This window comes from Phyllosticta citribraziliensis (genome assembly GCF_038025025.1).
Source record: "Phyllosticta citribraziliensis strain CPC 17464 chromosome Unknown J3D65scaffold_15, whole genome shotgun sequence".
Classification (NCBI taxonomy): domain Eukaryota; kingdom Fungi; phylum Ascomycota; class Dothideomycetes; order Botryosphaeriales; family Phyllostictaceae; genus Phyllosticta; species Phyllosticta citribraziliensis.
Window position 1 is genome coordinate 645,660 of NW_027117352.1, and position 22,976 is coordinate 668,635.

Genomic DNA, 22,976 nt, shown 5'->3' on the forward strand with positions numbered 1-22,976 from the left:
CCCGCTGCCGACGTCGGGACCGCCCGTGCCGCCATCCGTTCCGCCCCGCGAGCTCGGCCCGAGATTCATCGACGACTCACTCCGCTCACTCACGCTGAGTCCATGACAAGCAGACTGCTTTCTTCAGCCTAACGCCCCTCCCTCAAACCAGTCTCACCAATTCCTTCCCCAGTCTCGCCAAATCAACCCCCAATTGACAGCACCATGGCATCAGTCGAAGGCGCGCCCGCACACGGCAAGGTCGCACATCTGCTGCCCCAGTCGTACAAGCGCATGGTCGCCGAATGGCTCGAAGAGGACACGCCAAGCTTCGACTACGGCGGCTTCGTCGTGGGCGAGGACGTGGCAGAAGCCAGACTGCTGGGCAAGAGCGAGGTGCGTTTCATCAGTTTTCAGCCGCGCGTTTTGCTGCGCCGTCTGCCTTTACTTTTTCGCCGATCTGTCGTGCAACCAACTGCAAGAGCCGGGGTATGGGGGGCAGATCTACATGGCACGAGCACGGCGCTTCGATCAGATCTAGAGACTGACATGGGGCGTAGGGTGTTCTGGCTGGCGTGCCTTTCTTCGACGAGGTCTTCAAGCAGCTTGATTGCACGTGAGTGCCCGCGATGTCTCCCCCATCTTCTACCATTTTCGTCATCTGACCTGAATGGGATAGCGTCGAATGGCACATCCAAGAAGGCGAAAGCTTTGAGCCCGTCAAGCACTGCGCAACCGTCCGTGGACCAGTCCGCAAAGTGCTTCTCGGAGAGCGCGTGGCCTTGAACATGCTGGCGCGCTGCTCCGGCATTGCGACAAAGTAGGTCCTATTTCCAACTATTTCCAGATTTATCTTTAATCATCTACCCCCACGGCCTCACTCGGTTCCCATCCACATGTCCACACGTTGCCCGCCCATCCACGCTTCAACCCCACGCCACTCCCAACTAACCCACCCAGATCCGCGCACACCCTCTCCCTCCTCCGCCGTGCCGGCTGGCCCAACACCCTCGCCGGCACGCGCAAAACCACGCCGGGCTTCCGACTCGTCGAAAAATACGGCATGCTCGTCGGCGGCTGCGACCCGCACCGGCACGACCTATCCACCATGACGATGCTCAAAGACAACCACATCTGGGCGTGCGCGGGCAGCATCAGCGCGGCCGTGGCGGCGGCCAAGGCGGCCGCCGGCTTCAGCGTCAAGGTCGAGGTCGAGTGCCAGTCGTTCGAGGAGGCGGACGAGGCGATCGGCGCTGGCGCGGACGTTGTCATGTTGGATAATTTTGATGGCGAGGGCGTCAAGGTTTGTGCGAGGAGGCTGAAGGAGAAGTGGGGACGGAAGGCGCTGGTGGAGGTTAGTGGCGGGTTGACGGAGGAGAATGTCGAGAGCTATGTTTGTGACGACGTGGATGTCGTGAGTACGAGCAGTATTCACCAGGGCGTCAAGCATGTCGACTTTAGCTTGAAGTTGACGCCAAAGGCCAAGGCCGCGTAACGGGCTGCAGGACGATGAGAGCACGTCAATATTCACTGAGGGCGGATCAATCTGCTCTTTGCGCTTGTGGAGATGCAAATGGGTTTTCAAAAACTAAACATTGTTGATTGGGAAAACGCCGACGTATCCCTCTCTATAGCTCCAGTCCTCCGTGCTCCCATTAGAGTTGCGCCGGGCATGGCGGGGTCGTCAAAGTTCCCAAGTAGCCGTCGTGTCAATCGTCAAGAATTCCGTCCGGTCCGATCATGAGATGAATCCAAATATGAGAAATAAACGCCATCCTCGTCCAGGTATTTTATGCAGCGGCCAGTCGTCGGCCATGTAAGTAGTTGGTCCAGCAGGTATCCCGAGTTCAAGCATTAGGGCAGCACCGCGCCTGAAAGCAGTCTTGGCTGTGCGCCTGGGGCAATCAACCTGCCCAAAACATCAGGACGCAAACCTGACGACCCGCTTTGGCACTTCTCCTCCCATGTTCCTCTCCGAAATGGAAGCACCAAGCCTCCTACGCTCGCTCCTCTTCTGGCGCGCCTCCCGGGCCTCACGTGCGCGCCACTCGAGAATTTGTTGCCGGCGTCTGAGCACCCGCTGCTGGGCAACGGCGTGCGTTGGCCGGAACCCCACGCCGTTGATGCCGTAACCATCATCCTCACGCTCCTTGTCGATCAGATGACCAGTGATTTCCGACTCCTGCCAAGTGAGGTTGGATGGGTCGACAGGGCTGGGGTTGACGGTGGCAGCGGGAGACGTCGCAGATGACTCGGGGTCGGGCGGCGGAGAGGGAGCGCGCAGCTTGGAATCGTTCTGTCGGCGACCACCAGAGAGGAAAAGTTTGACGGAGGGTGAGGATGAGGGCGTTGGGGGTGAGAGTTGTTGCTGGCGTAGTGCGGCCTGCGAGACATGGTTGCCAAATGCAGACTGAGGGGTTTCCGCTATTTCCAGAACGGGCTGCGGCGGCGGACTGTACGAGGCAGCATGTCGATGATGTCCAAAGCCATGTCTGCCGTTTGCGGCACCGTGGCCGACGGTACCAGGCTGCTCGTACATGTGTTTTGCTTTTTTGGCATTCATGGAGCTCGAGTCGGCGGCGGGGGTGTTGCCAAAATCGATCTTGGGCAGCGCGGCTCCGGGTTCCAGCTGCAGGTGGCCGAACTGCCTGGCCACGCTCGTCCGAGGACTCTCAGAGCCGACAGAGGCGTGTGGTAGTGGAGCGGTGTGCGGATCGCCGTCTGAAGTGGCAGGGCCAGGTCCGGGGAAAGCGGAGGTGTTGATGCGGGGCGCGAAAGGTGTCGGAGTAGCGGGGTCGGAAGGGCCACGCTTGCGCTTGGGCGAGACGGTCATGGATGTGTGAGTTGGGGTGGTGAGGAGTCTGGATGACTGCGGAATGGAAAGACTGCAGGGTGGAGAGCGAGGCAAGGTTCAAGTTGGCTGTTGAAGGTGAGGTCGGAGTGTGGTGGATTGTGTGCGGAGGGGCAAGTGCGGTGCGGTGCGGGTCGGGAGACTGACAGAGTCCTGCCGCTGACGCACGCCTCTGACTTTTGACCGGGACCGCTGCGAGATGCGTACGATAGGGCTGACGTCTGCTGTGAGTGGTCTTCAATGTCTGCAGGTGGTGAAGTTGAGACGACGTTCAGCTGCTTCGAGGCCTGTTCTTTTTTTCGACTGTGACACAAAGCAAAGGCTGCCTTGGCCAATAATGACCCAACCAACGCCTGGCTTCAATCCGTCTTTGACCACATCCCATGTACCCAGCAAAGCAGCCAATCATTGCTTTCGAAATGACCAACACCCAACCGTCCTTTGTATGTACCATGAAATCGTGCTGACGCTCGCCATACAAGCAACTGTCGCTTGTGACCTCACCAGACCTTCCACCATTTCTTCTTCGCCTCCTCCGCCAGCCGGTCGGCCTCCTCCTTGGCCTTGCGGCGCGCTGCGATCACCTCCTCCTTCTTCTTCTTCTTCTCTTCCTTTTTGCGGTCCATCAACTCAACGGCTTGTGTCATGTACTGCTTCTCCAGCGCTCGTTTTCTGCGCAAAAATTCATACGAGAGTAGCGACGTGCCCATGAAGACGCCTACTGCCCAATTGCAAGATTTCTTGACTGGTTCTACAGCATGACATGTTAGATTTTGGGCTGCAACCAGATTCGGACGCAAACTTACTGCCCCAGATGGCCATCAGACCACCCACGCCAAAGCCGCCGCCGATTCCTGCCAAAAATGCTTCTCTGGCGCATGGCTGCTGATGCACCTTGAGAAGATCCTCAGGCTTGAAAGTCTGAGCGAGGCTGTTGCCAGTCAAAGGGTCCAGCTTTTCGCCTCCTGCCGTGTGCTGTGTTCCGCCGGGCATGATGTTTGCGCTCTGCCCTGGCGGAGGCGGGCTCACGAATTTCGGAGAGCTAGGGGGAGTCGCATTGGTGGCGTTGGAGTCGGGCTGGGTCTGCCGGGTGTCGTCTGCCATTGTGAATTGGGTCCTTGATTGCGATGCAGATGCAGAGAGTAGGCGGAAACACCTCACGGTCGGGCAGCTGGCGGCGGCGGCGGCGGCGGGAGCGGAGCTTCCAGTTCTGGCAGGTGCGGCTTGGCACTTTCGGTCGTTTCGATTCGCCGCCGCGACCAGACCACCCACGGCAGGACCGCCAGACGCGTCCACCGCACGAACGCGAGGCGACGCGACCCGCTCTGTCAATCAATCAAATCGCAGCCAATCCACTCGTCCAACTCCATCCAGCCCAGCGCTTCGCCTTCTCCACCCTAACCCGCCCAAACAACCTCTCCGCAATCCCAGATTCCTCGACCGTCCTCAAATGCCTTTTACCTGAATACTCCCACCTCGACGCCCTCTCCCGCCGCCGCGGCCTTCGCGACGCCGCATCATGCCTGGTCCTCGCCGCCCCGGCACCTTTCGCCGGCTGGGCAAAGACGGCTCCACCTCGTACAGCTCTCGCAAGAACTTCAAGTCCATTGACGCGTCAACCCTCCGAAGTAGCGAGGCAACATCTCAAAATGAGAAGCTCGAGGCGACACGGCTGGCCCACAGTATCGACGAGGCCATGGGCTTCGCTCGCTACGAGTCCGGCAAGAAAAAGATCGGCTGGTTGCTCAATATGCACAGTACGAGCATAGAGGATGACAACCAACCTGGTGGCCGCGCCGGAGTCGACTTTTATTTCATCGGAGACGACGGAGAATACTTCAAGGCCACAGTCGGCTACGATCCCTACTTCCTGATTGCAATAAAGAGAGGGAAGGAGGCCGAAGTGGAGGAATGGTGCAAGAGAACATTCGAAGGCCTGGTAAAGAATGTCTCAAAGGTGGAAAAGGAGGACCTGAATATGCCAAACCATCTGTTGGGATATCGGCGGACACTGTTGAAGCTCTCCTTCGTCAACGTCCCGGACCTTCTCAGTGTGCGCAAGGCCATTCTACCTCTTGCGCAAAAGAATAAGAAAAAGATGAATGCGATGGACACGTACGCAGAGGTGGCCAGGTATGGACGACATCTCCCCACGCCCACACCGGCTAACGCAATTCAGCGCGAATGCCGGCTTTGACATTTTTGACGACGATCAAGATGTCGATAAACGGCCAAACGGATTGGTAGATGCCAGCGATTTCGTCGTCGACATACGAGAATACGACGTACCGTATCATGTCCGGGTTTCGATAGACTTAGGTTTGACCAAATTTCTGAGCTTAGTGATTGCCTTCGCTGACCGTGTCCAGACATCCGCGTCGGTAAATGGTATACTGTCGAGGCAAAACACGGCATAACAACCCTCAAGTGCATCGAGGACCGCCTCACGCGTGCCGACCCGGTCGTGCTGGCCTGGGATATCGAAACCACCAAATTGCCCCTAAAGTTCCCGGATTCCTCCTTTGACCAGATCATGATGATTTCGTACATGATTGATGGCCAAGGCTTCCTCATCACCAACCGAGAAATCGTCTCCGAGGACATTGCCGACTTTGAATACACACCGAAGCCCGAGTACGAAGGCCCGTTCATGATTTTCAACGAGCCCGATGAAAAGGCCTGCATAGAGCGCTTCTTCGAACACATCAAGGAAGCAAAACCGACCGTCATGGTGACATACAACGGTGACTTTTTCGATTGGCCGTTTGTCGAAGCTAGAGCCAGCATTCTGGGAATAGACATGTATCAAGAGATTGGATTTCGGAAGAACAGTGAAGACATCTACCAAGCCGACCATTGTTGTCACATGGATGCCTTAGCTTGGGTCAACCGCGACAGTTATCTTCCTCAGGGAAGTCGAGGCTTGAAAGCTGTCACTGTCGCCAAACTCGGTTACGACCCTGACGAACTCGATCCGGAACTTATGACCCCTTACGCCGCCGAAAAGCCGCAGATTCTTGCAGAGTATTCAGTTTCCGATGCTGTCGCCACTTACTACCTGTATATGAAATACGTCCACCCTTTCATCTTCTCGCTCTGCACCATCATTCCACTGGGACCCGACGACGTGCTGCGCAAAGGCACAGGAACCCTCTGCGAAATGTTGCTCATGGTACAGGCCTACTACAAGAACATTGTTTTACCAAACAAGCACGTCGCACCGAAGGAAGCATTCTGGGACGGTCACTTGTTAGAGTCGGAAACCTATGTTGGAGGTCACGTCGAAGCCCTCGAGGCTGGAGTGTTCCGCAGTGACATTCCCTGCAACTTTGCGCTGGATTCCGCAGCTTTTGATGAACTCATCAACGATCTCGATGCAGCTCTCAAATTCAGCATCACCGTGGAAGAAAAAAAGTCGATGGATGACATTGTCAACTACGACGAAGTCAAGGCGCAAATCGTCGAAAAGCTCGAGAACCTCAAGAATACCCCGAACCGAAGCGAGCGGCCATCAATATATCACTTGGACGTTGCATCCATGTATCCCAACATCATGACGACCAACCGTTTGCAGCCGGACTCGATGGTCACCGAGGCCGACTGCGCTGCGTGCGACTTCAACAGACCTGGCAAGACCTGCGACCGCCGCATGCCATGGGCTTGGAGAGGCGAGTACCTTCCCGCCAAACGAGACGAATACAACATGATTCGACATGCACTGGAAAACGAGAGGTTTCCGGGAAGGAAGCCAGGGGGTCCCACCAGGTCTTTCTCTGAATTAACAGAAGAGGAGCAAGCCGGTTACGTCAAGAAACGACTCCAGGACTACAGCAAGAAAATTTACCACAAGATCCATGATGCAACGACGATGGAGCGTGAGGCCATCATCTGCCAGCGCGAGAACCCCTTCTACGTCGACACGGTCAAAGACTTCCGCGACCGCCGTTACGACTTCAAGGGCAAGCAAAAGGTCTGGAAGGGTAAGACTGACGCTCTGAAAGCTTCAGGCGCCAGCGCCGCAGAAGTTGATGAGGCGAAAAAGATGATCATCTTGTTCGACTCCCTGCAATTGGCCCACAAGGTCATTCTCAACAGTTTCTACGGTTATGTCATGCGAAAGGGATCTCGATGGTACTCCTTGGAGATGGCAGGAATCACCTGCTTGACCGGCGCTCGCATTATCCAACTCGCCCGATCGTTGGTCGACCGAATTGGTAGGCCGCTGGAACTCGACACTGACGGAATTTGGTGTATCCTTCCGGCTACGTTCCCCGAAAACTTTGCCTTCAAGACCAAGAACGGAAAAAAGGTGGCGATTTCATACCCTTGTGTCATGTTGAACCACCTGGTCCATGATCGATTTACCAATCACCAATACCAGACTCTGGTGGATCCAAACACATTCCGCTACGAGACTCACAGCGACAACACCATTTTCTTCGAAGTCGACGGCCCGTACAAGGCAATGATTCTTCCCACCTCAAAAGAAGAGGACAAGGGTCTGAAAAAGCGTTATGCCGTCTTCAACCACGACGGCAGCTTAGCTGAGTTGAAAGGTTTCGAAGTCAAGAGAAGAGGAGAACTGAAACTGATCAAAATCTTCCAAACGCAAATTTTCAAGTTCTTCTTGGAGGGCACCACACTCGAGGAGACCTATGCCGCGGTCGCCAAGGTGGCCAATCAGTGGCTCGACGTCCTCCACCAACATGGCACCACGCTTGCAGATGAAGAGCTCATTGATCTCATCTGCGAGAACAAGAACATGTCCAAGACGATTGAGGAGTACGGAGCACAAAAGACGACCGCCATCACCACGGCAAAACGTCTAGCCGAGTTCCTTGGAGAGCAGATGATCAAGGACAAAGGTCTGAACTGCAAATACATCGTTTCATCCCAACCAAGGAATGCTCCTGTCACTGAAAGAGCCGTCCCGGTTGCAATCTTCTCGGCCGAGGAGTCGGTGAAGAAATTCTTCCTGCGGAAATGGCTCAAAGTCGACCCCGAGGACGCTGATCCGCGCACCATCATTGACTGGAATTACTACCTCGAGCGTCTGGGATCCGTCATTCAAAAACTCATCACCATTCCCGCAGCGCTTCAGAGAGTTCGCAACCCAGTACCCAGAGTGCCCCATCCCGAGTGGCTTGAACGGAGAATCAGAATCAAGGACGACGTGTTCAAGCAGACCAAGATGACCGACTTGTTTTCCAAGAAGGCTTTGACCGACATTGACGCCAACGCTGTGAGCAAAAAGGTCATGGATCTCGAGGACTTTGGTTCTTCGCAAGTTGGGAAACCGAAGAAGGGCACGGTGACGAGGATGGTTCAAAAGCGGAAAGCACCCGAGCCAGCTGTCCCCGTTTCGACCGATCCCTACGCAAGCTTACCACCAAACATGCCGTCCCTCACCGAGGACTACCCAGGTTGGCTCCGGTACCAAAAGCAAAAGTGGAGGATTCAGAGACAGCAGAGAGCCCGCAGACGCCAGCTGTTTGGAGAGAAACGCACAGATACGACAGATGGCTTAGGAAGCTTCTTCAGGAATCAGGCCGAGATGCTGTACCTCAACACATGGCAGCTGCTCCAGTTGCGCGAGGGCGATCTACCCGGCGAGGTCAAAGCCTTTGTCTTGCTCGACAAGAAGATACACGTGTTGCGAATAGTTGTGCCCCGCCAGGTATATCTGAACCTCAGAAGCGACGACCTTCCCGACGTGTCCATCGAGGACTGCAATGTCGAAAAGGTCATCAATCACACGCTGCCAAACGGTCACCCTTCGGTCCATCTCTTCAAGCTTACCATGTCGGAGCAAACATTTGTGCAGGAGTCCAAAAAGTTTAGCGTCCTCTTCAACCACCCGAGCGTCGAGGGTGTCTACGAAACTCAAGTGCCGCTCAACATTCGCGCAGTCCTGGAACTGGGCACTGTCTGCTCTTTTGATGAAAGTCAGCGCGGTGTCCTCGGCAAAGGTATGGAGCAAGGGTTCGACCTGTCTGCCCTTCGTCACGTCCCAACTCAGCAGCCATACCTCACCACCAACCCCTTGGGATACCTCTACGTACACCAAATCGTTGCTGGTGATCGCCAGATCTTCTCCGTCTTTTCCAGCAGTAAAGATCAAGCCTACGTCATCGTTTTGAATAGATCAAGAGATACCCAGGGCATGCCGAACTTGGACAAGATCTACAGAGACAGCTACACGGGGCGAGTTCAGGAGAATGAGGGCCAGCCATGGCAAGACACGTTTGAATACCAAACCGACCTCAAATTCAAAGTCGTACAGGTGACAACAAAGCGCAAAGCGCATCTCGAGGTCGCCGATGCCATCAAGAGGTTGAAGAGCGAGGAGTCGAGGCCGCTGATCGCCGTCGTCCGGACGGAGAACCAGAAACTGTTGGCGCATGACATCCCGGCACTGAAAGAGCTGCCCATCTTGCCGCTTCAAGCTGACGAGGCCGACAAACAGCTTCCACCGCTAGGATGGCAATCATTTGTGGCCCGCCGTCTCGTCGACCATTATCTGGATCTTGGGACCTGGATTACGCACTTGATTGGTCTTGCTCGGTACGGGGACATACCCCTCTGCAATTTGGAGCGAGACGACCCTCGATTCCTGATTGACATCTCCTACGCTAGGCGGCTGCAAAAAGAAAAGGTCGTCCTGTGGTGGTCCGATGGCCCGAAGCCTGATCACGCCGGCTACGAAAAGGATGACGTCCTGGGTCAATTGGAGACGGCGGAAATGCCATCCATCAACAATCCTGGCACCTACTCATCCGTCTGCATTGATCTTGAAATCAAGAATTTGGCCATAAGCACTGTTCTCTCCTCTTCCATCATCAATGAGATGGAAGGATCAGACTCTGTATCATTCAATCCCGCTGCACCCACAGAAGACGCCCCGTCTGATGGGACCAACATCATCTACTCGGACAATGCCTTTGCCTCGGCCGGTATCTTGGTGCTGCGGGAAATGGTCAAGGCCTGGTGGGCTGAAGCTGAAAGGGGCAGCTACATGGCTGACGTCATGGTCCAACATCTTGTCCGCTGGGTCGAATGCCCTGGGTCATTCTTGTACGACCGCGCTCTGCACTACTACGTACAGGTCATGTCAAAGAAGGCGTTGCAGCAGCTCATGTCGGACTTCCGCCGAGTCGGCTCGCACGTCGTCTTTGCCAGCGCAAATCGTCTGCTGCTCCAAACCACCAAGGCCGAGGTCGGCAACGCATACGCGTACAGCCAGTACATTCTCAAGACGGTCCATGCAAAACCGCTTTTCCAATCTCTTGACCTCCAAATCAAGGAGTACTGGGACTATCTGGCTTGGTACGATGAGTTCAACTACGGCGGCAAAGGCTGCAAAGAGGTCGTTGAGGCTGAGAACCAGACTCTGGACACCATCATGCACTGGCACTTTGCGACATTCCTCCCTCCGGTCCTCCAACCCGTGTTCAACGATTGGGTGATCGAGTTCATTGAACTCATGCACGCACGCAAGCGTCCGCAGATCGTCGTCAACCCCGACGGTACCGTCACCTCCACGCCACGCGCGACCCAAATCCCTTTCCGTCCGCTGACAATTGACCACACGGAGGCGGCGACTCAAGTACTCCCAAAAGACTTCACCAAGCCACTGCGCGCCCAGATCTCCAAGCTACTCACGCGCCAACACACCGAGCTGCTGCACCAAGAACTCGTCAGCGACTGGGCCTTCCCACAACTCCCCGGCTCGCACCTCTCCCTCGACAACCCGACTCTGCAGCTCGTCAAATCCCTCATGCAAGTGCTCTCGCTCGACAAGAGCATCCACCTCGAAGTGCGCATCCTGCGCAAAGACCTGCTCAAGCTCTTCGACGTGCGCGAATTCAGCGCGCAAGCCGCCTTCGCCAACCCGTCGGCCTCGCTCTGGCTCCGCGGCCTCGTCTGCGACGACTGCACCGCCGCCCGCGACCTCGACCTGTGCCGCGACGCCGACGTCTTCGCCGACGGCACGTCGGGCGAGGCCGCCGCGCCCAAGTGGCGCTGCCCCAACTGCGACGCCCCCTTCGACCGCCTACGCATCGAGGAGCGCCTGCTCGCTGAGGTCCAGCGCCTCGCCGTCGAGTGGTGCACCCAGGACGTCAAGTGCGCCAAGTGCGGCCGCCTCCGCGCAAATGACTTTATGGAGCACTGTGCTTGCGCCGGCGAGTGGGTGCCTACGTGCAAGGTCGACGTTGTGCGCGAGCGTTTAGGCGTTTACGCGCGCGTTGCTCGCTTCTACCGCATGGGTATGCTGGGGGATGTGTGTAAGGAGGTTGGCGGTGGCTTGTGAGAGGCGCTTTCAAAAGTTTGAGAGGAACTGCTCTTTCTTGTTGTGAGCTGGCTTATGTGCGTGGGTGATGGGTACCTGAAGTCACATTTACGGCGGCCTGGCTGGCTGACGGGCTTCCTTTGGGCCAGGCGAACACGGCGTCGGTGCATTGTGTATTGCGTGTGTCGACTTCTTTCTGTTATCTTCCTTCCTTTCTCTCTTCCATTTGGTTTTCTGCATGCATGAATTGGCGCCCGTCTTGGTCGATTGATTCCCTCCCCTGTCGCTTTTCACCTTTTTTTCCGTCTTTCTCGTTTCTCCTTTCCAAAACAGGCAGACCAGGCGGCATCCGCGGCATTCGCGGCATCTTCCCTCTTGTCTGCCGTGGCGCGCCGGCTTCTGGGAGCGTTGTACGGCTTACAGTTCGTAGAGAGGGCAGTAAAGCATCTTCAACACTCACCATTCAACACGCGCCAACGACTGACTAAATGACCGAGAGCCTGACTGAGAACCCACCAGTTGAACGTCAATACACCCACGCGGCGTGCGTATCTTGTCTTGTTTGATCTGCGATACACTCGCTCCACCTCGACCGCCGCTTCTGCGCGTGAGTATCAAGCGGCGCCGTCGCTATCGTGCTTGACTGGCCTGTGGACTTACATGTAGATGGGTTCGCCGCCGCTGGCCAATTGACTGAGTGATTGAACGAACAGAGGAACAGACAGATGGACAGATGGGCAGGCATATCCAACGCGTCATGCCAATGAGCCGCAGCCAGACTGGGGCGGGCCAGTGGCGAGGCTATCTTGACGATTTGCATGAGCTGCTGAGGCTGGCGGGCGGATGGCGGATCAAACAGGAGCCGAGAAGAGCAGAGCCAAGAAGAGTAAAGAAGAGCAGAAGGATGGGTAGAGGAGCAAGATTTTCGTCACCTGAGAACCTATCACATGTCGATGCACCCGCGCCGCGTGTTTGGTTGGCTTGATCGATTGGCAGACGCTTCCGCCCTGGCCACTTGGACTGAGCCGACCCATAAAGTCTGTGTTCTACGACCGACATGCATCCATTGACATGGAATACACACGCGCGCGGACTTCACGAATCAAGGTTCAAGATAGCCGCCAGAATCATGTCAGAGACGGGCTGGGCGGACCGCGCTGCGGACCAACCAACCAAACGGACGGACGGACGGACCAGACGCGCCCCGCTTGCCCGCCGTCTCTCCGGAAAAAGGCGCGTGTGAGTGGTCGGCGGGTCGGCGGGTCGGCGGCTGTCACGTCTATCGCAGCAGAAGCTTTTGAGATACAAGGGCTGGACTCCTTGCTCTAGCGGCGGCCTTTTATGATTCAAGCCGGAGGAGGAGAGACTTTGGGTCACTACAATGGGGGATGGTGTATTTTGGGGGATGTTGAGATTGTCTGCTTTTGAGGTCAAAAAGAGGGGGGATTTTGGAAATTCTGGGGGCAGTTCCGCTCAACTATGGAGGCTTTCCGCGGGAGGAGGGAGCTTACGGGGTTTCTCTGCAAGATTGGCATGAGAGGGGTGGAGAAGGGGGTAATAATTGCGCTGCGTGGCCCAGCCCCTCGCTGCATTGATTACGAACCTGAAGCGCTTCGCCTCGAAAGACAGCTATGACCTGTCTGCACGCAGTCTACTCACCTTCTGGGTGTACCGTCTGCTCAGCCGGCGCGAACGCTGGACGAAAAGTTTGAGAGGCCAATCATTCCCTTGACGACAACGAACGTGCTGCTTGGGGGGGCAAGTTGTTTGTCGTTTTGTGGTTCCGTCTGGGGGGCCGACAGCGATTCCAACTTGGGCTGCAGCAATCCGTCTCTCTCAGGCAACAGAAGGGAGGACAAGACGCATCGCCGTTGGCTCATGGCGGCGGGTTTGCTGCCATGGAAGCCACACAGCGCTTCCGCACCCAAAGCAGCCCTGAGACTTGCTCTCTAGCACTCCATTTCCTCTTCGGTAACCTCATCCTGATCAGCATGCCGACGGAAGGGAAAAGATTGTCTTCAGCTCGACGAGGGCAACGAAGATGTCATGGTCTTCAACGCCAGAGTCGACGTCACTGCCGCCTCCAGAACAGTGTCTCATTCCTGGACTCACACCTCCCTCCCGTTATCCATCTCTCTCAATATCAGCCGGCAGGAAGATTTTCCAGGATGCGCTGAGCAAAGGAGGGCCGCTTTGAATGGTCAGACTGAAATTTGCGAACGGGCAGGCGTCGTGAGGACGATTGCGGTGTGGAGAAGGAGAGTGGTCGGGCGCGCTCTATCACAGGACAATGAACTCGATGCGGCCTGCAAATTCGGCGTCAGGAAGAACGAAACGTCGACTGCGTCGGAAATTTGTGCAGCTGGGTTTCTCGGGGAGCTGTTCAGTCGTCCTTCACAGGCTGGTGGAGCTTTGAAGTCGGTGACTGTTGGTGGTCCTGTGTAACAACACCAAGCAGTCTCCCATCACATCATCTCAGCTACAGTTCGCCTAGACAACTACAGCTTATCCAGACAATAACTTACTACTTCAGTCAAGATACACTTATCTATCAGCTTCATACATCTTAACAAGTTCAGGACTTATTAGCAGTTAGCACCAGCTACTACTCCCCCTAATAGTTTTAGCAGTATATAGATAGCTCTTAGAGTAGCCTTAAATAGAGTCTTTAGTTCTCTCATCTTACTTTATTAGGTTATAAGCCCTTATATTATACATATAAATTACTTATCTAGCTTATTTTAGTTTTATACTATAATACTATCTATATAATTATTACTAATAGTTATTTTATTATTTTATTATTTTATCCCTTATTATCTTATATAATTCCTACTCTTTAATAAATTTATTAGTATTATTTATCTCTATAACTCTAAGTAATATACTAATAGTTATTACTTTTACTATAACTTTACCTTCCCTTCCTCTCTTATTATCTAGTAGTTTAGGCTTTACTACTACCTTATCTTCTATACTAGCTAAGTAGGCTAAGGCTAAAGAAGAGGTAGACCTAACTATAAATAATAATAAGTTTAATATCCCTTTAAAGAATATCTAGCTACTTAAAGGCCCTACTAACTAGGTAACCTTTAAGATAATAGTTAAGATAAGGCTTAGTCTATTCTATTATACCTATTTACTTAAGGATAAGCTAAAAAATACTACTAATTATAAGAAGGATATATATATTATCTACTAATTTATAATAATTATTATACTTCTTATTATAATAGTACTATAGGGGTATACTAGTTTAGCTTACTCTATATAATAGAAGCTTTATAATATATATAATACTAAGGGTATCCTCTTTAAGACTAATATTATTAAGGACTTTATCTTCTATTAATATAGTAATTTTATAATAGTAAAGGAATTCTATAATACCCTATATAAATAAAGATAAGCCTATATTAGCTATATTTAATAGTAAGTTAAGAACTAGATTCTCTATATTCTACTCTTAAAAAACTTATAGGATAATATTTCTATCTAGTATATAACTTAGTATATAAATTAGTATAATAAGAAGAAGATATCTAAGTTTAAGGATCTCTTCTATACTATAACTAATAAGATTAAATATACTAGTAAGAATAGTACTATAGCTCTTACTATTTATACTAGTTAGTAGTCTACTAAGTAGTCTAAGTCTAACTATACTACCTATAATTACTATAAAAAGAAGAGATATATTAAGACTAAATATAGCTATTTTTACCTTAAATACTATCCTACCTATTAGAAGCTAGTATTAGAGGTATTCTATATACTAGATAATTAAGTCTCTAAACTACTAATAGTAGTAATAGTAATAATAATATTAATAACTAACCCTCTAGTATAAGGTATAAACTACTTTACTACCCTATACCTATATCTAGCTTTAATAAAGGATAAATAGATTATTAATACTAGGGCTAATACCTACTATATACTAAATTTAACTAAGCTAATAAACTACTTATAATTTATATAGCTAGTCTAGGTATATAGTTTAGGTATAATAATAGCTATTAGCTATAGTAATACTATACTCTACTATCCTATAAATAGTATAGTTAATAGTCTTATAATAGAGGGTATTCTATATATTCTAGTACTAATAGTTAGTCTTATCTTAGCTTTAAAACTTAAATAAAAGGGATTATATCTAGATTAGCTTACCTCTATATTATAAATATAAAACTATAGAATAGCTATTATAGCTTACCCTAATAATTTAGGGGTAAATATTTTAATAGTTATTAATAATAATTATATAGTATAAGTATTTACTATAGTAACTCCTCCTATAGTAATATATAAGATATAGTACTAGTAATTAGGGTATATCTATACTAGCGCGCTTAATAAGCTCTAGTACTAGGGATAACTTATTATTATTAGTAACTAAGACTTCTATTATAAATCCTACTATATAGCTAAGTCTTACTAGATAGTATTATATAAACTAATACCTTAAGTAGATGCGCCCTTTAGACGCATCTATATTAATATATTTAGACTACTTATAGTTAGCTATAATAGCTACTATTAGAGGGTAGTATTTATAGATAACTACTTATATCTATAATACTTATTAGTTATAAAGACTAAGGGTAATACCTTTAATAGTATTTAAAACTTTAGTAAATAGACTAAAATCTAGTTTTAATATAAGATCTAAGCCCTCTAAATAGATAATAGTATAGAGTTTAGTAGCTAAAAGCTACTAGTATAGGTAAAGATAGAGGGTATTAAGGTTAAAAAGATAGTACTATACTTATCTAAGTAAAATAGTATTAGTAAGTTATCTATATACCTTATTACTAGTATAGCCTATTCTATAAGTATTATATTAAATATACCTTAATTATTATAGATAGAAGTCTATTAATATATAATATATCTTCTTAACTATCTTCCTACTTATATACTTAATAGTAAGATACTAGTTAATATTTTTAATAATACTATTAGTAGGTATAAGGATATCTAGTTACTAGTACTAGTCTTTAGTATTACTATATATACTTATATCCTAGTTAAGAAGCGTCTTAAGAGTGCTAAATTTAATATAAGAGTAGAAAAAAAATAGTTTATTAGCTATAACTATAAGTATATCTTTTAGATATATCTCCCTTAAATAAACTAGGTTATTTATACTTAGGATATATATTTTAGACCTCCTTAATAGCTAGACTTAATAGCTACTATAAATAATATAGAAGATAGAAAAGTTAAGAATAGTAATAATAAGATACTTATTATATATCTTATATTAAAAATAGTTTAAGATACTCTTAAAGGTAATACTAAAGTAATCTATAATATAGTAGAATAAGTAATTAAAGTAGTAGAAAGGTCTAATATAGGTAGTATAGATATTAGTAGTAGAGGTAAAGAGGATATATTTATAGATATTATACTATTAGTAGATAAAATAGATTAGATTAATATCTCTCTAGCTAATAAATATACTAGATCTAATAATTTAGTACTTACTAATTTAACTTTAACTCTACTACTACTCTTACTATCTCTATTACCTATACCTACTCTACTACTAATAGTACTATTATAATACTCTTAGTAGATTTATACTAAGATATAATTCTTTAATAAGAAATATAGTTTAAATAATACTTAACCTCCTTAACTATCTACTTACTATATATGCGCCTTTACTACTATAAAAAATACTACTTATTACTAATAAGATACTATTCCTACTAATAAGGTTCTACCTTACTTATAGTATAAGGCCCTTATAGGGCTAAAATCTATCTATTAGAGACCCTTTATAAATAAGTAGATATAGAAGTTAACTAATACTAGTACCTTTAAAGAGACTAACTATCTATTAGATAGCTCTTAGATACTACTACTATAATAGATCTAGGTCTATAAGCTTAATAAGCTAGATAAGAAGGTTATCTATAAGAGCTATATTATAGTTTTAGATAATCTTTAATATAAGAAATTTAATATATCTAAAGTATTATTACTAGTTATTATATTTCCTACTTTTATACTATTTTTAGTAATTAATATCTATTATTACCTATTTTATAAGTAAGGGGATATTAAGATAGCCTTTCTTAATATACTACTAAAAGACCTAGTCTATATCTATATACCTTCTAGATACTAGGTCTTATAATAAGTTTAGTATCTCTAAAGAGCCTTATATAGCTTATACTAGTTACTACTTATTTAGTTTTAGTACCTCTATAATTTCTTATACTACCTAGGTTTCTACTCTCTCCCTTTAAAACCTTATATTATAAGATACTAGGATAAGCTTATATTTATCCTTATCTATATTAATAATCTCTATATTACTACTAAAACTAAGTCTAAAGTTAATAAAATTATCTTACTACTTAATACTAAGTTCTACTTTAAAGATATAGGCTAACTATATTACTTCTTTAGTCTTTATATTAATTAATATATAAATAGTATAATTATACTATCCTAAGGTAGATATATTTAAAATATTCTTATATAGTTTAGTATAAGTAATACTATATATATTCTTATACTAATAGATTCCTATAAATTATATACGTATAATAGTAAGAATAACCTAGACTATTAATAGCTTTATAGTAAGATTATTAGCTTACTTATATAGTATATAATAAGATACTACCTAGCTATTCTTTTCCCTACTACTTATCTCTTATAATATACCTATAACTTATTAAATAAATACCTTACTACTACTTACTAAGTCCTTTAATACTTATAGGGTATATATAATTATAGAATTATTCTATACCCTAGTAATAATAGCACTCTTAGCTTATAAATCTATATAGATACTACTTTTACTAATAATCTAGATACTTATTAGTCCTTATTAGGCTATATTATTATAGCTTTAGATAGTTTACTATATATAAAGAGTAGAAGATAGAAGCTTATTAGTATATCTATAATAGAAGCTAAGTTTATTAACCTTACTCTTACTATTAAATAAGCTATCTAGATAACTTAAGTTCTTATTAAAATAGGTTATAAGGGCCCTAATACTTAACTAATCTAGCTCTATAATAATAATAAGAACGCTATCTAATTTACTAATAGTATAGAGTTTAATACTACTATAAAATATATTAATCTATACTACTAGTATATTAAGTAGGTAGTTATAGATAGAACTATAACTATCTCTTATATCTCTACTAATAAGATAATTATAGATAGGCTTACTAAAGTATTAGTAATAGTTAAGTACTACTACTTTTATAACCTTATTAGGTATAGACTAATATAGTAAGTTTTCTATTTAGTTAATATAACTACTTATATATCTACTCTACTATAACTATCTCTTTTTTTATCCTAGGGGGTATATTAGTAGTCCTATATAATAATACTAAGTAGTCTCCTATTATATCATCTTAGCTATAGTTTACCTAGATAACTATAGCTTATCTAGATGATAACTTACTACTTTAGTTAAGATACGCTTATCTATTAGCTTTATATATCTTAATGAGTTTAGGACTTATTGGTAGTTAGTACTGGCTACTGCTCCCCCTGGTGGTTTTAGCAGTATATAGATAGCTCTTAGAGTAGCCTTAAATGGAGTCTTCAGTTCTCTCATCTTACTTCGTCAGTGACAAGACTTTCGGATGCAACAGCCTGGGATTCTGCACGGGAAACAGCGACGAGCGCAATTCGCTGTGCGAAAACCAGTCAGTTGTGTACAGAATCCGCAGTCGTAGCGGCCATCTCCATCTCGTCGGATGGGCTTCGACAGGCAAGAGGAGCAGCTCGACTCCTGAATGCCGCCGCAGAGCTACAGGGGGAGCTCCGCTCTACTTCCGACAACACCTCAACCACCAATGCCCAGACTTTCGAAAGGACGACCTTCGCTCAAGTCCGGCGGGGAGAAGCTCAATGTGATGATGCCCACGTTCGGCCCCGAGGGCATCATGACCGTGACTCGATTCTGCCCGCATTCCAATTATGAAATTCTCTCCGTTTCCCGCGTTTACCACGATAGCCGCCATGAGCTGAGCAAATTCAAACAAGGCAGCGGTCAGGAAGCTGATCACAGGCGCCCCACCTTTGGGCTCAGTTCAGAGCTCGAGTGGGGACGGCCTCATCTTGCGTGGCATTGTCAACCTCGAACTCAACATCTTTGATCGAATGCAAACAAGCTTTGCCATGTGGAGTCGCGTGCACGTCCCGTGGCGGTAGAGAAAGTTGGCCAGCACGCGCCGACCCCCCGCGCTTGACAAAATCCATTGTCCTATGAAAGACAGAGCGTGCTCAACGTGCTTTGGTGGTCCGGAATTTATTCAGCTCGAACTGATAAGATCTAATTCTAGAACAAGATTCTGGCCCGTCCATGACTTCAGTGGCGAAGGGGCAACGGTGCAATTGCTCGGCCTTTTACAATATGAGATGTTGGATATACTTCAAAGAGCTCATTTGCAAGCTGGGCTGGAAAGATCATTTTTACTGCTCTGGGCTACAGTCACGAACTCGGGGGTGCGGTTTGCGCTCGCAACACCAGGCACTCGGCCTACAGTTTACCGAGTCTCTTCAGCATCATGTCTCAATCACGAATGCCATTGGAGAGCGCATGTGCCGAAGTAGCTTCGGCTTATCCCGCTGTGCATACGCTTTGACTGAGATGACTCGGGGGAGTCAGTTCGTCGAAAATGCCAATGCGACGGATCGAGTTCCTCACGAGTTCCCCACGAGTTCCCCACGCCATTCAGAGACGCTTCTCATTGGACAAGCCCAGGGTTCCATTCAACTAGGGAGTTCGACTTGCTACGAGCAAAGCAAAAAAGCAACATTGCGATAAGCTCAGCTGGACTCCTCGTCGCCCGAGTTGCTCTTCGACTGCATCCTGGCGCGCGGGAACCCGTTGAACACTGCCCACAGAAGGCTATTCTAGCCACCGTAAAGACGTGATCTGCAAAACATGATCAACCGTCAGGTAGTTGAAGCATAGTTCGTGTCTTGCCTTGGTGGAATTCAAACCACAGCAAATCAACGACACCACGACTTGACGCCGTAAGCTTTCACGGCGCATATGCTTTACGTCATACCGAGCCGATTCCAATCTCCGCGGCAAAGAGGGACAGCGAAAGAATGCCCGCGAAGCCGAAGCATGGCCCGAGACAAGCAATGACGCGAACAGCCTGCCGTAGTCTTAAAGGTGCTGGCATCCAAAGCTTACTGTGACAAGATTCGAGAACTCTAAAGATCCCGGCACATTTCTCGGCAGCTACACATCTTTCTTTGTACCACTTTCAAAGGGACAATGGTTCTGGCAGGCGATTGAAAGCGCTATGAATCAAAGGGGACATCGTGAGGCTGTTCTTGGCTCGGTCAAGAAAATTGACAGGACTGCGGACGCAAAAGAGGCCCGTTGAGTGAATTTTGCTGCTCTTTTAGCGCGAACAGCAATTGAGTGGCAGTTTGATCGAGACTGCCGTAAATTGAGCCGCTGAGTTGCATGGCATGAACAGAAAATGGTGAGATCTACTGCCACGTGTGTCGTTCGCTCTGGCTGTGAGGTTTGTCGGTGACCAAAGTGGGTCTCATGGCCACTTCAAGACAACGAGCGGAGAGACTAAAGCACTAAAGAAGTCGTACAGGAAAAATATAGGAAAGGACGCCTAGAAATTTAGCAAATGGGAACACAGCATCTTGCCACGTTGGCTATCTTAATAGCGATCGATTAGGTCATTAAGGTTGTGTGCCTTTTTGGCGCTTTTAAAAATACGCCAGAACCTAAAACACAAGTCGAGCATAAGCGAGAGCTGACAGCGACCATCATCATGTTTTCGACAATGGATCTTGAGCATCTATAAGTAAAGTCGCAAGTGATGGGAGAGGTTTCCAGTTCCAGCATTAGATCACTCTGTTTACTTGCAACGCAAACAATAATGTGTCTTTTTAACATAATTCACCTCTTTCTACAGTGCTTGTTGCTGTCAGGCGCCATAGCGATGCCCTTGCACCTGCTTCAAACCCCGGGACCACCATTATTTGAACTCTTTATGGAAGAAAACGGAGAGCTCGTTCCCCTCAACAGATCCGACCCTTTGCATATGCCACCGGAGCCCTCGTACAAGGGACTGCCGATGAAGACGCAGTGGAACGAGTACAACGAGGTCCAGCATGTAGTTCAGATCGAACTGCTCGACATCCACACGTACCGAAAGCACTTCCTGGCTGGACCCTCGTGGCAGGACCTCGAACTGTCAGACGAGGATATCGAGGACATCAGGTGAGTGGCACAAACTCTTCCAGCATTCTGACCGCCGGACTCACCGAAACAACTCAGACAGTCCCACTTCAACAAAAGCTACGATCCCAGGCCGTATGCCAAATCAAAAATGAAGAAATTGATGAAACGCGACCCCTTCCTCATCCCTCAGCATTGTGACGCCAAAAGTGTGAACTACAAATCGACAGGCGTCGTTCACAACACAAACATGCACTCCAAAGGAGCCGTACATCTGGCGTGCCAACAGATTTGCAATCCTGTCAAGGGTCAATTTTCAGCGACTGTGCAGCATCAATCTTCTCTTGGTTGGTCAGTATCGTCAAAGGATTTGCCATACGCGCAACAGGCCGCAGTGAGTCTCTCCGTTTGAGTTTCGAGAGATCATTGACCAACAACTGGAATTAGAAAGACTACATGGGGAAATTCGCCAAGTATGCGCTTGGATTCGTGAAGGAGCTGGGTCTGGGAGTTTCGGGGAGTGAAGCGGACAGGTCAGTGTTCCATCCGAAGCGCCAGTGACCAAAACTGACCTTGACGTATCATAGTGTGGGCTACAGCCATGCCTACACGGCGGATTGCGTAGTTGAAAACAGTGCCTGCTTTCTTGCCGAACGGCCGAATGTGATTGTCAGAAAAGGAGATTCAAGCGTCGGTTGCGTCCTTTGGCAGATGGCCGGAGTTCCATGCTGATGAGAACAGCATCAAGCTTTCACGAGCCAAGGATCTCGCTGTCCAGACTACGATTTCACGACCACGGGCTGGGAAGGTCACACGCTGTATGGTGAAAAGGATGCGGAAGGCGGTACGTTGATTGGCGACCGACGAATTCACGGCATGCAGGCTGACTTTAGCAGCTGTTTGGGATCAGTGCTACACTGACATTCCTTGCATTGGCTATAATCCAGTGATACCACCAGGAAAGTATAAATGCCCTCCGAATGCCATCAAGTCGTATCAGAGTCCTCAGGCCGATGCGGTGTGAGAAGCGCGACCCAGCGAGACGCATTGTTGCTACCAAATTCATTCCCAGGACCAGGAAAACCAGATTGCGGATATTTTTGAGGTTGGAATGGAAGTAGTGGATCAGGACAGCCGCCGGTCGCGGCCTGGAGAATTAATAGACGCTTGTCATCTATCTCTCTTTCGGAGGTTCCAAGCGCCAAGCACTTACGTAGTAGTAATGGACTCTCTATCTTAAGCATTTTGTTCTTGATTGATCCCTTTAAATTTGGAGCCTATAGCCAACTAGGCGCTTAAGGTTAACCAATGGTGGAGAGCTGGAAGTTTTTCTCAGCCGCTCGCCACAGTAGCCCACCCAACCCCTCCAATAAGCTTCTTTTCTCCGCCACGTGCGACGACACTGACAAGAAGCGCCCTTTCAAACCTAGAATCGACCACAACTCTCTCTGAAAACGAAACCGAGCGCATGCAGAGTGACACGCGAGCACGGCCTCCAGATAGCTGCAACGGACCACTCAAATGGCAGACTTCACCATAGGCGCCGTAGGCGAGCATCTATCGGCAGCATCGAGTGTGAATAGCGAAAACTGACTGCGACAGGAGTACGATGCGACGGCAGCGCAACGGCCGTAGCGCGAACTGAG

The 22,976-nt window shown here is 48.0% G+C and overlaps 5 protein-coding genes across 5 annotated transcripts; 3 read left to right on the forward strand and 2 right to left on the reverse strand.

Moving 5' to 3' along the window:
- Window positions 1-103: 103 nt before the first annotated feature.
- On the forward strand, window positions 104-1,717 carry J3D65DRAFT_641861 (nicotinate-nucleotide pyrophosphorylase-like protein). Its single transcript, XM_066801924.1, has 4 exons — window positions 104-375; window positions 540-595; window positions 659-799; window positions 940-1,717. The coding sequence occupies exons 1-4, from the start codon at window positions 205-207 to the stop codon at window positions 1,472-1,474; spliced, it is 903 nt and encodes a 300-aa protein (XP_066650353.1). The 5' UTR covers window positions 104-204; the 3' UTR covers window positions 1,475-1,717.
- On the reverse strand, window positions 1,516-3,080 carry J3D65DRAFT_641863 (uncharacterized protein). Its single transcript, XM_066801925.1, has one exon. The coding sequence runs from the start codon at window positions 2,810-2,812 to the stop codon at window positions 1,901-1,903; it is 912 nt and encodes a 303-aa protein (XP_066650354.1). The 5' UTR covers window positions 2,813-3,080; the 3' UTR covers window positions 1,516-1,900.
- Window positions 3,064-3,958, reverse strand: J3D65DRAFT_641864 (uncharacterized protein). Its single transcript, XM_066801926.1, has 2 exons — window positions 3,637-3,958; window positions 3,064-3,581 (listed from the first exon to the last, which is right to left on the reverse strand). Exons 1-2 carry the CDS (start codon window positions 3,932-3,934, stop codon window positions 3,331-3,333), a joined length of 549 nt encoding a protein of 182 aa, XP_066650355.1. The 5' UTR covers window positions 3,935-3,958; the 3' UTR covers window positions 3,064-3,330.
- A 145-nt stretch (window positions 3,959-4,103) lies between these two features.
- Window positions 4,104-11,230, forward strand: J3D65DRAFT_165229 (uncharacterized protein). The gene is made up of 3 exons (XM_066794200.1): window positions 4,104-4,963; window positions 5,010-5,149; window positions 5,200-11,230. Exons 1-3 carry the CDS (start codon window positions 4,350-4,352, stop codon window positions 11,139-11,141), a joined length of 6,696 nt encoding a protein of 2,231 aa, XP_066650356.1. The 5' UTR covers window positions 4,104-4,349; the 3' UTR covers window positions 11,142-11,230.
- A 9,861-nt stretch (window positions 11,231-21,091) lies between these two features.
- J3D65DRAFT_688761 (uncharacterized protein) lies at window positions 21,092-22,547 on the forward strand (the record flags this gene model as incomplete). Its single annotated transcript, XM_066803873.1, has 6 exons — window positions 21,092-21,372; window positions 21,430-21,724; window positions 21,778-21,863; window positions 21,918-22,020; window positions 22,072-22,174; window positions 22,227-22,547. 6 exons carry the CDS (start codon window positions 21,092-21,094, stop codon window positions 22,352-22,354), a joined length of 996 nt encoding a protein of 331 aa, XP_066650357.1. The 3' UTR covers window positions 22,355-22,547.
- Between the last annotated feature and the right edge of the window lie 429 nt (window positions 22,548-22,976).